This window comes from Neurospora tetraspora (assembly GCF_033439725.1).
Source record: "Neurospora tetraspora strain CBS 560.94 chromosome Unknown B0H65scaffold_2, whole genome shotgun sequence".
NCBI classification, from domain to species: Eukaryota; Fungi; Ascomycota; class Sordariomycetes; order Sordariales; family Sordariaceae; genus Neurospora; species Neurospora tetraspora.
Window position 1 is genome coordinate 4879689 of NW_026944384.1, and position 12208 is coordinate 4891896.

Genomic DNA, 12208 nt, shown 5'->3' on the forward strand with positions numbered 1-12208 from the left:
GGCCAAGGAATTTGGGAGTGAGATTTCGTGATCCGGTGATTCTGAGAGGACGACGGTTTCCCGTATTCGAGTGCGCGGGTGGCCGGGCCGGTCTGCAATAGTTCGTAATCGACAACTGCGAAGCTACGCTGATGATGGCGGCGACGAGACGATGGAACAACAGCTACTCAAGGTATTGGTTGGCTGGCGCATTGTAGAATATCATGAATCCATCCTTGGTCGGTATCTTTTGTTTTTCTTTCTTTCTCTGTCGTGTTCGGCGTCCACTTCTTTGATGTCGGAGTCTTGTCTCGATGGTCGGTAACAAATGTTGAAAAGGGCTGCCTCCGCACTCGTCCGCGCTGTGATGGAGTCAACTCGACCTTTGGGAATATGAAACGAATGAACGATAACGACAGAAACAAGATAGCAGCCGGTGGAGAGAAGGAACAGGCAAAGAGGAGAGAAAGACCGAAAACATTGAATGAACAACGGGGGGCGGGCTGCACGACGATAATAACCTCCGGGACCACGCCATCCACCATCCATACCATACCCATACCCCCATATCCATGGCTCGCGCAGATGAAATGAGATGCCAAAATTGGGCACAACATGCCCCAACCCTCGCAGTCGTCGCATGCCCTGCACCTGAAATGATGGCGGCATGCTCTCGATCCGTCGACGTGCCCTGAAAGGGTCTCCGCTGCGGGATCCCTTCTAGCGCGGCGTCCAACATGCCTCGTCCAAGACGGGTCCATTTGGGGGCATTTGGAGCCATTTCGGGGCCAACACGGGACCCAACACGTCTCTGCAATTTCGCTTCCTTGGCCCGACGTCTCCTCTTTGCGCTTTCCCCGGTGGCCGACCCAGCAAAAACGGAGAAAAAATGCTCTGGAATCCACTCAAGTCTATCATTGGCCAATCAGGCCCGCCCGTTGTCCTACTGTAAATGCACTGGCCAAAAGTCGATGCCCGCAATTTCCACGACCGTCTATACAAACAGCAAGAGCGAAACAATTGCAGTGCACTGGGCATGACGATGAATGGATACGGCGTGGCTTTTGGCACTTGGAAGGAGCCTCCTGAGAATCGCGATGCAAGAGGCACATCTTTTTGCGATCAACATTTGAAACACTCGGGATTTCCCTGACGGGCGCAGCAAGAGGCTCCTGCCCCGCCAGGCCCGCCTGTTGGGACCTGGTTGGGACCTGGGTCGAGTCAAAACATGCAAGAGCTTATTATGAAGGAGAGCCATGCATCCACAACATGGAAGGCATGGCCGATACGAACAATCTCATTTGGGCAGTTGCAGTCGCTGGCATCTCGCAAATGTCGCAACTGTCACACCCTCGTGTTGTGCCACCGCACACAATGGAAAGAGCGACGATAAATACAAGGCCCCATCTCCTTCTTTCAGCCTGATGTTTTGACCTCTGCTTCTGCCTCTGTGGCTTAGCCTTGGGCAAGCCTTGGCCGGGCAGTCTCACTCGGCTCGCTGTCAAACATGATGATACGTGCCACAGGTGTACATCAGATGTTGATTGTGCTGGTCTAGGCTGATAGCAAACCTTGACCACCTCAGCCGAAAACACTCAAGGATTCCATGTACCTACCGTAACAGTGGCATCTTCTCTCGCGGAAATCCCGTCGAATTTGATATTAAACGCTCAGGTCAACCTAACCGATAAACAACAGTACCTGGGATACGTAATCGCCTTGTTGTCCTCGCTGAGTTGCGGGAATGTGCAAGTTCCGGCCAGCCGATGATTGTCTCGCCTACTCGTCAGGGCTCGAAACGAGTACCCCTTTCCACTTTAGCTGTAAGCGGGGATCGTCAACTAACCGCCTCAACCAACGTCCTAGCCCGCTGTACCCGGACCTTATAGTGGTACATCCGTAGTGACCAACCACCTGGACAGATGCAGAACGACCGACGTACATGGTCAACTCTCACGTGAAACCAACCCAGAACACTCTCAAGTTCACTACTTAATCAATCGTTTTTGTTAAATCAAGTTCGTATCAAATCCGTCTTCAGTGGCTGATGTACAAGATCAATCGCTGACAGGGGCAGCATCGTCATAGTCAGGGGGGCCATCAACACGGCCGTCCTCCTTATATTTACAATCACCTCTGCCAAGCATCGCCATGGTTGATAAAGAGAAACAACACCACCAGAATGCCTCGGAATGGACGGCAGATCAAGGGCATGGCCTAGACAATCCGGATCCCCCTCCAGCGTACTATCCATATTCGCAATGGAACAGGCCGGTTGACCCTCGAACCTCGTCCACACAGTCCTTGGCCCCGTCCACCCCGACAGGCAGTTACAGGGACCCAAGGAGGACGCTGCTCGTTATTTACATTCATGGTTTCATGGGTAACGACTCTTCCTTTCGCTCCTTTCCCGCCCATGTCCACAACTACCTTCGAGAAGCCCTGGCCGAGACACACGTCATCCACTCCAAGATCTACCCCCGCTACAAGACTTACAAGTCCATTGCCGTGGCCCGGGATAACTTCAGTAACTGGCTTCTACCACACGAGTCGCCCACCACCGATGTTGTCCTGATCGGCCATTCTATGGGCGGCCTGCTGGCTGCTGAAGTTGCTCTGTTGCCACGTCAACCTCAAGATCTTCCAGCTTACGACGACTCTCCCTTTCGCCATCGGATCTTGGGAACTCTGTCTTTAGATGCTCCATTGCTAGGCCTCCATCCAGGTATTGTGGTGTCTGGAATTGCAAGTCTCTTTCGTAAAGCTCCGAGTCCTCCAGGAGCCACGAGCGCGGGGCAAGAGTCTCAAACACTTGTCGCCCAGCAGTCGCCAGGGCTGTCACCAGATGCATCTATCTACTCCGAGATCTATCCTCCTCCGGAGGCAACTTCACCTATACCAAGGCTGACACCACCATCAACGATGTCCTCTCCCTCAGCGCCTGATCCTTTCTTCAACCCCAAATTCTTCAACGATGTGGCGTTTGTGGATCGAGGCTGGTTGAAGAACATAGCCCATTTTGCGCAAAAACACAGCCAAGAGAACCTCGTCGAGGCAGCTACTAACCACATCATATCACACCTTGAGTTTGGCGGCTGTCTGGCCGACTACCCCGGCATGAAGTCCAGGTATAACAGGTTGAGGAGGTTGGAAGATGTGGATGAGTTGACACAGTCCCCAACGAATAATGAGCACCTGGCGAGAGTACGGTTCGTAAACTACTACACCGTTTCTACCGGGATACTCAAGGACAAGGAAGCTCGCAAGAACAGTGCTCCAAAGGTTGCTTCAGAAGTTGCTCCCGAGGGCTCTTCGAAGCCGAAAATGATTGAGAAGGCGGCCCCTGAGAGGGAATCTTTTGATACCGCGAGATCTCAAACCTCGACTCCGCGGAGCTCAGAAGAGTTGGAACTCACAGAGCTGGAACCTGTACCCGAACCAGACGACGAGCCCATCCAGGGGCATGTGGAAGAGGACAAGTCCCCTGCATACGTCTCTCACGAAGAAGTTGACAAGACTGCTGAACATTCCATCAGTAACATCAGCGGAACCGAAATCGGAAGCAAAAGCGGAAGCGGAAACGGAAGCATGATCGAGCCCAGCACAACAACCTCCTCACTCCCTCTACCGGACCTTCCCCCGATCCCCGACACCCCCTCGCCGCCCCCAGCTATAGACCTCAGCTCCATCACCGACAAAGAAGCTCGCAAACAAGCCGAAAAGGACGCCAAACAAGCCCGGAAGGAGTACGAAGCAGCAGTCAAGAACCGGGACAAGATCCTGAAGGAGCGACTGAAAATCGTCGAGAAGCACGAGAAGCAAGTAGCGAAACTCCAACGGGACACTCAAAAACAGCAGGAAAAGCTGCAAAAGGACGCGGAGAAGCAGGAGAAGAAGGAGAAGAAGGAGTGGGAGCGCAGGCAGAAGAAGGAAGAGAAACTGAAAGCGGAGTCGACGGCGAGCAGGATTGGGGAGTTGGAGAGTCATCATTTGGCTCATAATCAGAGTCTGGATGGGGGGTCGCTGTCCGGATCCCCAGGGCCTGAAGGTGACGATGGGGGTGGGGAGGCAACAACAACGGGCAAGAACAAGGATAAGCAAAAGCAGAAGAAAGAGAAGGGAAAAGAAAAGGAAAAGAAGGAAAAGGAAAAGAAACCACAAAAACTCCGCAAATTCTGCATGCTCCCCTCCAAATCCAACGGCGTCATGGACCCAACTTGGATCCAAATCTACATGGAGGGGGTGGACGAGGTCGGCGCCCACTGTGGCTTGTTCTTCCCGGGGCCGCACTATGATAAGCTGGTGGGGGATGTCAGCTCGAGGATCGTGGGGTGGGTGCAGGATGATGCGAGCAAGAGGTTGTTACTTGAAGGGATGGAGGGGCTTGATCTTGATTGATGAGGTCGTCCGTCGGTGGTGAGGTTGATGGGAGGAGGATGGGTACTGGGTAGTGAGTGAGGGATGAATATGACACGAAAGACAGACACCTGAGGGGATGGGGGAAATAAGGCTCGTTACGATCCATGACAAACAAACACGCAGACAGACAGAGAAGATAGCTGAGATACTGAATGAGGCACGAAGCAATAAACTATATAGTCCATGCACACATATGGCATTTAGGGTCATCATCATCGTATAGGTAGTGCCTTGGCCTGCCTGCTTTTTGCGCATTTTACTGCTACAGGTAATATGAAACAGATAACAAGTCGATGAGTTTGATGCTTTTACCGAGACCTCAGTATTGAAGTTGAGCGTGAACTTTCTTCCGGACTGGGGAAGTAAAAGAATTCAGGTTAAAATACACCGACGAGCACCAGCGAATACCAAACAGAGTCGTCAAACAGGGCAAAGAGGAGAAGAAAAAAAATACATCTATCTCTAATTTTCAGTTCTACACGAACGGGATGGGCCCATCCATCGAGGATTCCAACTAAGTAACGAGCCAGTTGCCGCCGCCCCCGACCAGCATCAACCAACAACCTCAGCTGCTGCTTACTCGGTCACAAAAGACATTGTCTAGGGGCGCACTACTTCAATTTGAAAAGCCATGAATGGACTTTGTTCTAGCTAAAAAAAGCTAATCCATTCAACTCCATTGTCTCCTATATTAAACATGCCCTTGTTTCATCTGTCATCCGCCATCCATTCAGATCCCATCTTCTTTCATCCCACCCATCCAGTAAACGCGCTCAGTCTTTTGTCTAAACTTTGCGCTACTCGAAGAACGACAAACAAAACAACGAACGAACACCCGCAGAAAAGCAGAAAGGCAGAAAGGCAAAACCACGTCATGATAACTGAAGACGAACGAACCACTTCCATTAACACAAGGCCATTTGGAGAACTTGCTTCCCTATTCTTTCTTTGATCTGAATCCCTTCCTCTGATATTAAGTCGCGCAAAGTCATTTATCCTCTTTTTTTTCTTCTTCTTCTTCGGGACAACTAGCTAGTAGGGTGTTTATGCGCGAGGCAACTATGATCGGGTCTAGAAACCGTGATCATCAATGAACCATCTCCGCAAGGCCTTGCCAGCCAGCTTGGGCTTTGCTACACACCTGATCCCCTCCTCCTGTCCCCTAACTAAATGACACCATAGTTCCGCGTCGCGGGAGCGCGCATTCCCTCTTCCCATTCTGCATGGTATCAACCTTCGCTTTCCCCCTTTCATCAAAAAGGACCAATAGAGAGATCCATATCATTCCCTTCCCTTTCTTCTCTTCTCTTCCTTTCTCTCTTCCTCGATTCCTCGATTCCTCCCTCGCAAGGGCTACCACTTTTTTTTCTGAGGAGAGATGAGAAAAAAACCGAGCAGTATGCAAATAATCAGACGATGTAGAGGGGTATGTGGACCCCATTTTTGCATTCTTGTGATAGAAAAAACCAGCCGAAAACCAAGTCGTACGTGAAACCTCGATCGAATAAACGTGTTATGAAAAAAAGCAGACCCCCCCTGAACGCCATGCTGGTATATGTCGTGTTATGTGTTTTGGAGAAAAAAAAACAAGTTGAAAAGCAAAAAAAGCAAAAGCCGCAAACGTATCTTGTTCTGCAGATGGAAGCAACAGACAACAGCACTTTTGGTGAAGTTAACACCGCCAGTAACTGCTGTGTGTGTGCCAATGAGGATGACTCGCACCACTCCCCGAGCCAACCTCCCGAGTACCGCCCGTTGTGCCTTTATCCCAGACTTTCGCCATAGGTGCGAGCCTCAAAAAGATCTGACCTGTCTTCCGTACCGGTTTTGTCCCACAAACATCCGGTCACCCAAGTATCACCCTGAACACTGATCAGGCGGGTCGTTTAAGCCGTTCGAAGGAATGCATGGCGGCATTATGCTCGTATGGCTTTTCGTAAACGTCTCGCAGGCTCTCGACGATAAAACAGTTGGTATCTGCCGTAAGGGCGGCGGCTCGGCGTACTCGTTCCTCTTTCTGCCGCGTGCAGGACGTCATATCCCGGACACACCATGATGGCCATAGCTCGACTGCTGCCGGACTTGCGCATACGACTGAGTACCGGGCTGAGCCTGTATGATGTCAGCAAAGGGTGCCCCAATCTCTCAACCGGGGACGTTGCTTCCAATAAGCACCTTTTTGCGACGCTTGAGGCCAGAGGCCATGTGACCCTCGCCGGTGGAATATCCCGTTTCCAGCCCGCCATCGTCCTCGAACCCTTCGCCGTAGCCCTCAAAGCTGGAATCGCCGTAGCCTCGCTTCTTGATGTTGCGCCTGGGCCGGTTGTCCTGGAAACCGGGGGTCTGCGGCTTCACACGCTGCATGGCTGGGCCCCCGTAAGCCAAAGGGGTGTTCGGCGCCGTGGGTCTTGCCGATGGCAGCTGATTAAGATGCGCCTTCATCGAGCTCGCTGCGATATCCCCAAGAACCGAGTTGTTCCAAAGGGTGGAAGGGACGGTCCCCCTGCTCATAGTAACAGCCCTCGAGATCTTGCTCTTCATGTCTGACGAGAATCCCTTGGTGATCTCCTTGCCTCTAACAAAGTGCGCATTCCACTCCTCTTGGGGACAGCCCATGAGGAACTCTAACCTCTCAGGGTCCTTTTCATCCGTCTTCACCGAGTCAAAGTGACCTTGCACTCCCAGCTTCTTGATGTGGCCCTTGTACGTCTTGCGGAGCGCATTCTTCTGGCCGTCCTTGATGCGCGCGTACTCAGCAGCAAGATCCGCCAAACCATACATCTCGAAAAGGTCTTCGGACAGATGAGGACGAGGCGGTTGATGCTCTGCAATTGTCAATGTTAACGAAGACTCTTCTCAATGTGCAACAAACAATACCGATAATCGGTCACCCAGCGACTGGCACGGGGTGTGGGCAGGAAAGCAGACCAAGAGATAATGCCCGTCGCTGCGGCAGCATGAGCCACAGCGAGCGGGATCGCTTCTCTCGCATATGCCACTGCCGCTGCTGCTGCTGCTTTTGGGTGCAGGTGAAGGGAGCCTTACGAGATCTGCAAAGGAGGTATTTTTCACCAACGTCCAAATGGAGGTCGTCAATACCAAGTTTGCGGTCCTCGATGTGGACTTTCTTCTGCTCTCGATCGCCTACATCGTCGGCTGTGCGCTTGCGCTTCTGAGGGGAGTTCTCTCCCATGACAATGTCTGTGAACGACATGTCGTTGGCGAGGGAGCTTCCGTTTACGCTGTGGGCTGGGGTCGGCAAGGTCGTCGTGGTGGAAATCATGGAGCCTGACATGCTCGTGGATTGATCACTCGAACTGGGCGAGAAATGCGAGGGGCTTTGCGGGGTCTGGGGGTGAAAAGACATCATTTTTCAATGATGGCAAATTGGTGGAGTCGTTGAAGACGTTGAGTGAGGCGACGGGACCGACAACGATGGATAAACGACCAGGATCCTTGGCGCGAAAGCGATTGTCTGTCTTGTCCGCTGCAGAAAAGTGGCGGTCCGGCGACAACAAAGAGATGCCTGCGTCGGTTCTTTCCAGACAAACAACAACGAGATTTCACCGCTCCCTAACAGCAGGTGGTGGTGTCACGCTCCGACGCTGAAGCGGATGTGACGCGATGCTGATAATCGGCCGACGAAGCCCGATGGTGACCAGACAGCGGTGTCCGAGAGGGGGCCAGAAAGCGGGCGCTCGTCGAAGGGGGAAGAGTGTTTTCGCCGTGTCGAGTCGCGAGCGTAAACCGGCGACTGTCGCAGAAGCTTTCGCTCTCCGCCCGCGTGCAACTCCCCCAACTGCAGTTCCAACTCAATCAATCCAGATGGCGGTCGACAGATAACCCGGGGAAAAAATCGAAATCAAAGTCGAAAACGAATCGACCCGAATGGCGTTTCGGTGATCGCGGGCCTCGTGGCGGCGCTCGGCGATGCTGGATGGGTTAGGCGACAGGTTTGATTGTCGGTCGGTGGTGGTGGGTTTTGGTTGTTCGGTTGATGATGCTGGAGTGAACAAGACAGGGCGCCCGCCTTGGATTTGGAGCGGGAGTGGAAGGCAGAGTTGGACGGCCCTGGCCTTTCAGCCAAAGACGGGCCATTCGCCAGCCAGCAGCGCGACGCACCTCCAGTTTTCAGCGGTGCACTGTGTCACGCGGCCGGCGTATCATACAATTTTACAGTAGCCATCCGTAACCTGACACGGCCAGTGACCGAAGCTGACCAGTCTGACTGCGTGTCTGGACAGCTGAGTGGAGCAAAAACTCTTTCTGGTCTTGGCATCTGGAAATCGTCGCGCCGGCCAATCGGCATTCCCACTTCCTTTCTCGATTCTCCCACCCATATGGATCACATTGTATCTCCGCTCCTGATGCTTACGGCCCGGCGGACAGGAGCTCAACTCTGCAAGACATGCTGACCTCGTGTGCCTCTTTATGACCGCGCCGTAGCTTTCGATCTTGCGATCTGGAACGGGTGTCAGAGAGGTATCGGTCTCTTAGGTATCCAGCAGCCATCATCCCTTGACATTGGTTCGTCCCTCTGAGAATGCCAGGGGAATCTGTTTTGCATTGAAGCGAGAGAGCTCTGAGACCAGTAAACTGCCAATATCTTTGATTACAGTATGCGCAAACAAGGAACAATCGACGACAGGATTGGACAACAATGGGGCACCGTTTAGGATCCTGAAACTACGTGAAGAAATATTAACATTCGCAACTCATCCTCCATGCTGCCATTGTTGACTCGACGTGCCATATCGTGTACGGTAGCCTGGTGGTGCCAGGGTCCGGGGTGGGGAGCGAGGACCGGACCGGACAGCCCCGGCCACGCCTCGTTTCGTTGCAGTGAAGTCGGTTGTCGCATGTCGATGGGCAAGATCGTCGCTCCAAGCTTGAACGACATTTGGACCCTTCGACGTCATGTCATAAATGGTGATGTCGGAGGCAATGAAATAACTCAGGCTTTGTCGACAGTTACAAGATCGACCCTTGTCGTTTGGCGAGCGGGTGAGGCAAGCGAGCTGGAGGGATCTCTGGATACACGAATGCAAGATGTGTGCACGTTTCTCGCCAAGTCGGTAATGGCAATTCCATATAACACAGCGCAACTTTGGCAACGGCAATATCACGACAATTTGCAACTGGCGGCTGAATTCAAGGACGCGTAGACAGATTCAGCTTTTCGGACACACCTGGACCAAGGCCTGCAAAGTGAGGTTTTCCCGTTCGAGACAGACCGCGTCCACTCAGATGACCGTCAAACAAAACCAAGGCAATGCGAACATCACTTTCACACCACCATCTCTGCCCGCGAGACCGCATCACGATCCCAAACTAACCCCGCGCTGTCGACGCATGTCGCGTGGACAACGGGTCGTCAAATCTTCACTCCTCAGCCCTCACTTGGAAATCAAGCAGAACCAACTCGCGACGCCATGCATCCATAATTTCCTTCCTCACCACGGCCCCAACAAGGGAACCGTAGGCAATGAAAGATGAAAAAGAGAAGAAAATCTCCAGTCCGAGAAAGGATTGTAGGTTGCCAAAAATTCCCCAGCCAGCCGAAGCCAACTGAGAGCGGTCAGGTATGTAGTTTTCAACTAGCAAAAACACGATCTCGGACGAATCCTCACTGATACGCGTTAAACCCCTGCACTTGGATGGAGAAAAAAAAGAAGGAGAAGGAAAAGTTGAAGATTCTGGGAAGGATTGGCTTGGTTAAATAGGCGCGGGGAGGCCCTCAACCATGGTCCGTGCACCAGTGCAAATTCCGGGAGGAATTTCATGGCGGGCCGGCAGCGGGCTGAGGCGGGACTGCCAAGCTGTTCAGGCAGTTGGCTGTTGGCTGCAACTTCCGTCTCGTCTCTCCTTTGTGTTGGTGAAGGCGTCACGTCACGCTGGCGATGACTGCCCATTGCCCAGGCATTGCTTGGTGAATGGAACACTGCCACTTCACTGCAAGCAATCAGGCAGTTGCGCATTAACTGTCACAGTCACAGACCATTACTCGACCCCGTTGCTATTGCACATTCTCAATTCTTTTGACGCCTAAATGTCAACGGATCACAACGCCCTTGATAGTTGCAGTGACAACTGGGGCCATCTATCAGCAAATCCAGAGAGAAAGGCACGCCAATTGCTTTCAAATAACATAGGTACATCATACAAGGGAACATGGATATTACACTGATCGTGCTGGCCGAACCGTCTTCTTCAGTCCGCCCTCCTCGCGCGATTCATATGGTACAAGAGTGTTGCCGGTGGTTGCACACACGCATTCGCTTTTTCTTCTCTGTCTAGTTTCTCGGCGCCCTGACGAGCACCTCACCAAGCTTGGGTCCCTTTTGGCGGAGCCCCTGGACTGCGACACGGGTGACAAGGTCACTCTGGTGGTCCTTAATCATCTCCTTGAGCGCGCTACGCTCAATCACTATCCTGCCCGTCTCCAAGAGGTCCTTGACATCGACATCCCATAACTCCAAAGCGCGGCCCTCGGCGCCGGCCAACTCGAATCCGGTGTAGAGGTTGGGGCGCTTGTCGCCCGTGATGAAGGTCGTCCGGCCAGCCTCCTTGCCCCAGTTCAAGCTGGTCATGAACTCGTGAACCCACTTGCGTACGTAGCCGTCCTCAAGCTCGCGGCTGAGCTTACCGCCGCCGGCAAGCCAGAGGAAGTCGTTGGGGAGGGGGAGGTCGAGGCCGTCCTCGGTGACGATGAGCTCGCCGCGCTTGTAGCGGTAGGACAGCGCGGTGCGCCAGGCCAGATCGTAGACCTTCTTGTTAAGCTTCGTGCTGAAGTCGCGGGGCTTGGGGCCGAAGGTCTTTCCACCACCCTTCATCAGAGGTGACTGGCGGGTACCACGGCGGGCGTTACCAGTACCCTTCTGGGGACTCATCTTTCTGTGCGAACCATGAACTTCGTAGCGTGTCTTGGTGGACGCCATACCCCGTCGTGTCGAGTCACCCTCGTAGATGACGGCCAAATGGAGGATATCGCGACGCAGCGGGAGGTGGAGGTGACGGGCTGAGTAGGATTCGAGGGAGCGCGGCTCGAGTTCGGGGAAGGAATAGACGGTAACAGGAACGTTGGCGACTGAATTCGGGGTTAGCACCTTTCCAGCGCGGGCGATGTTGTCGAGGTTGGCAGTCGTGTTGGTGCTCATACTGGGTTGCCATGGTTCCGAGACCGATCTTGTGATGTTGGCGGCGGGAGGGGTGGTTACGGAGGCCATCGACCGTCTGGAGGAAAGAATAGAGGATTGGCGCATCTAGTGGGACATGATTTGTACTGGTGAGCGAAAGTCGTCGGCGGGTAAGTAGCAAGACGGCGGAGGTAGAAGACGAACCGGCAGTGCCCTGCATGGCTGCGAAGCAATGCTCAGCGCCTTCATGGCCTCATTGAGGCTCTTGAGACCCTTGCCGGCCATGGCGGCGTTGTGATATGGCAAGGCGACGGGAGTTACAAGTTAATGCAACTCGGGTTGCGGGTCGGGGTGGTGCTCGGGGCAGTTGTTCGCGGGAGGAAAAGAGAGAGTGAGACCAGCAACCACGGGCCTGTGCGGACGGACTGTGCGGACGGAAACGTGGAGCGCGCTTCGGGGCGAGGGAGGGATAACGGAACGGGACCGAGACGGGGCTCTGACGGGATATACGATGGTCGTCGCGGGCGCCGGTCCTCCCAGTCAAGTCGCATCGATTCGGCCGACGAGGGGAGTCTGGAGAAAAAAGATCTGGAGTGCAACGTGCACGGACAGTGCGCAGCAGTGCTGTGGTACACGTTCCTGCGAGCTTTCTCGCGGGACACTCCAGCTAGCAA

The 12208-nt window shown here is 53.5% G+C and overlaps 5 protein-coding genes across 5 annotated transcripts; 2 read left to right on the forward strand and 3 right to left on the reverse strand.

The window, feature by feature from the left end:
• B0H65DRAFT_127197 (uncharacterized protein) lies at positions 1-857 on the reverse strand. Its single transcript, XM_062820760.1, has one exon. It carries the CDS (start codon positions 738-740, stop codon positions 168-170), a length of 573 nt encoding a protein of 190 aa, XP_062684910.1. The 5' UTR covers positions 741-857; the 3' UTR covers positions 1-167.
• Positions 858-1683: 826 nt separating this feature from the next.
• B0H65DRAFT_127231 (uncharacterized protein) lies at positions 1684-4603 on the forward strand. The gene has a single exon (XM_062820761.1). The coding sequence runs from the start codon at positions 2131-2133 to the stop codon at positions 4375-4377; it is 2247 nt and encodes a 748-aa protein (XP_062684911.1). The 5' UTR covers positions 1684-2130; the 3' UTR covers positions 4378-4603.
• A 1940-nt stretch (positions 4604-6543) lies between these two features.
• Positions 6544-7765, reverse strand: B0H65DRAFT_506998 (Rox3 mediator complex subunit-domain-containing protein; the record flags this gene model as incomplete). The annotated part of the gene is made up of 2 exons (XM_062828108.1): positions 6544-7223; positions 7327-7765. The coding sequence occupies 2 exons, from the start codon at positions 7763-7765 to the stop codon at positions 6544-6546; spliced, it is 1119 nt and encodes a 372-aa protein (XP_062684912.1).
• Positions 7766-8686: 921 nt separating this feature from the next.
• B0H65DRAFT_458463 (uncharacterized protein) lies at positions 8687-9876 on the forward strand. Its single transcript, XM_062826406.1, has one exon. It carries the CDS (start codon positions 9123-9125, stop codon positions 9561-9563), a length of 441 nt encoding a protein of 146 aa, XP_062684913.1. The 5' UTR covers positions 8687-9122; the 3' UTR covers positions 9564-9876.
• A 379-nt stretch (positions 9877-10255) lies between these two features.
• Positions 10256-11761, reverse strand: B0H65DRAFT_458464 (60S ribosomal protein L4, mitochondrial precursor). Its single transcript, XM_062826407.1, has 3 exons — positions 11739-11761; positions 11558-11660; positions 10256-11485 (listed from the first exon to the last, which is right to left on the reverse strand). The coding sequence occupies exons 2-3, from the start codon at positions 11658-11660 to the stop codon at positions 10692-10694; spliced, it is 897 nt and encodes a 298-aa protein (XP_062684914.1). The 5' UTR covers positions 11739-11761; the 3' UTR covers positions 10256-10691.
• Between the last annotated feature and the right edge of the window lie 447 nt (positions 11762-12208).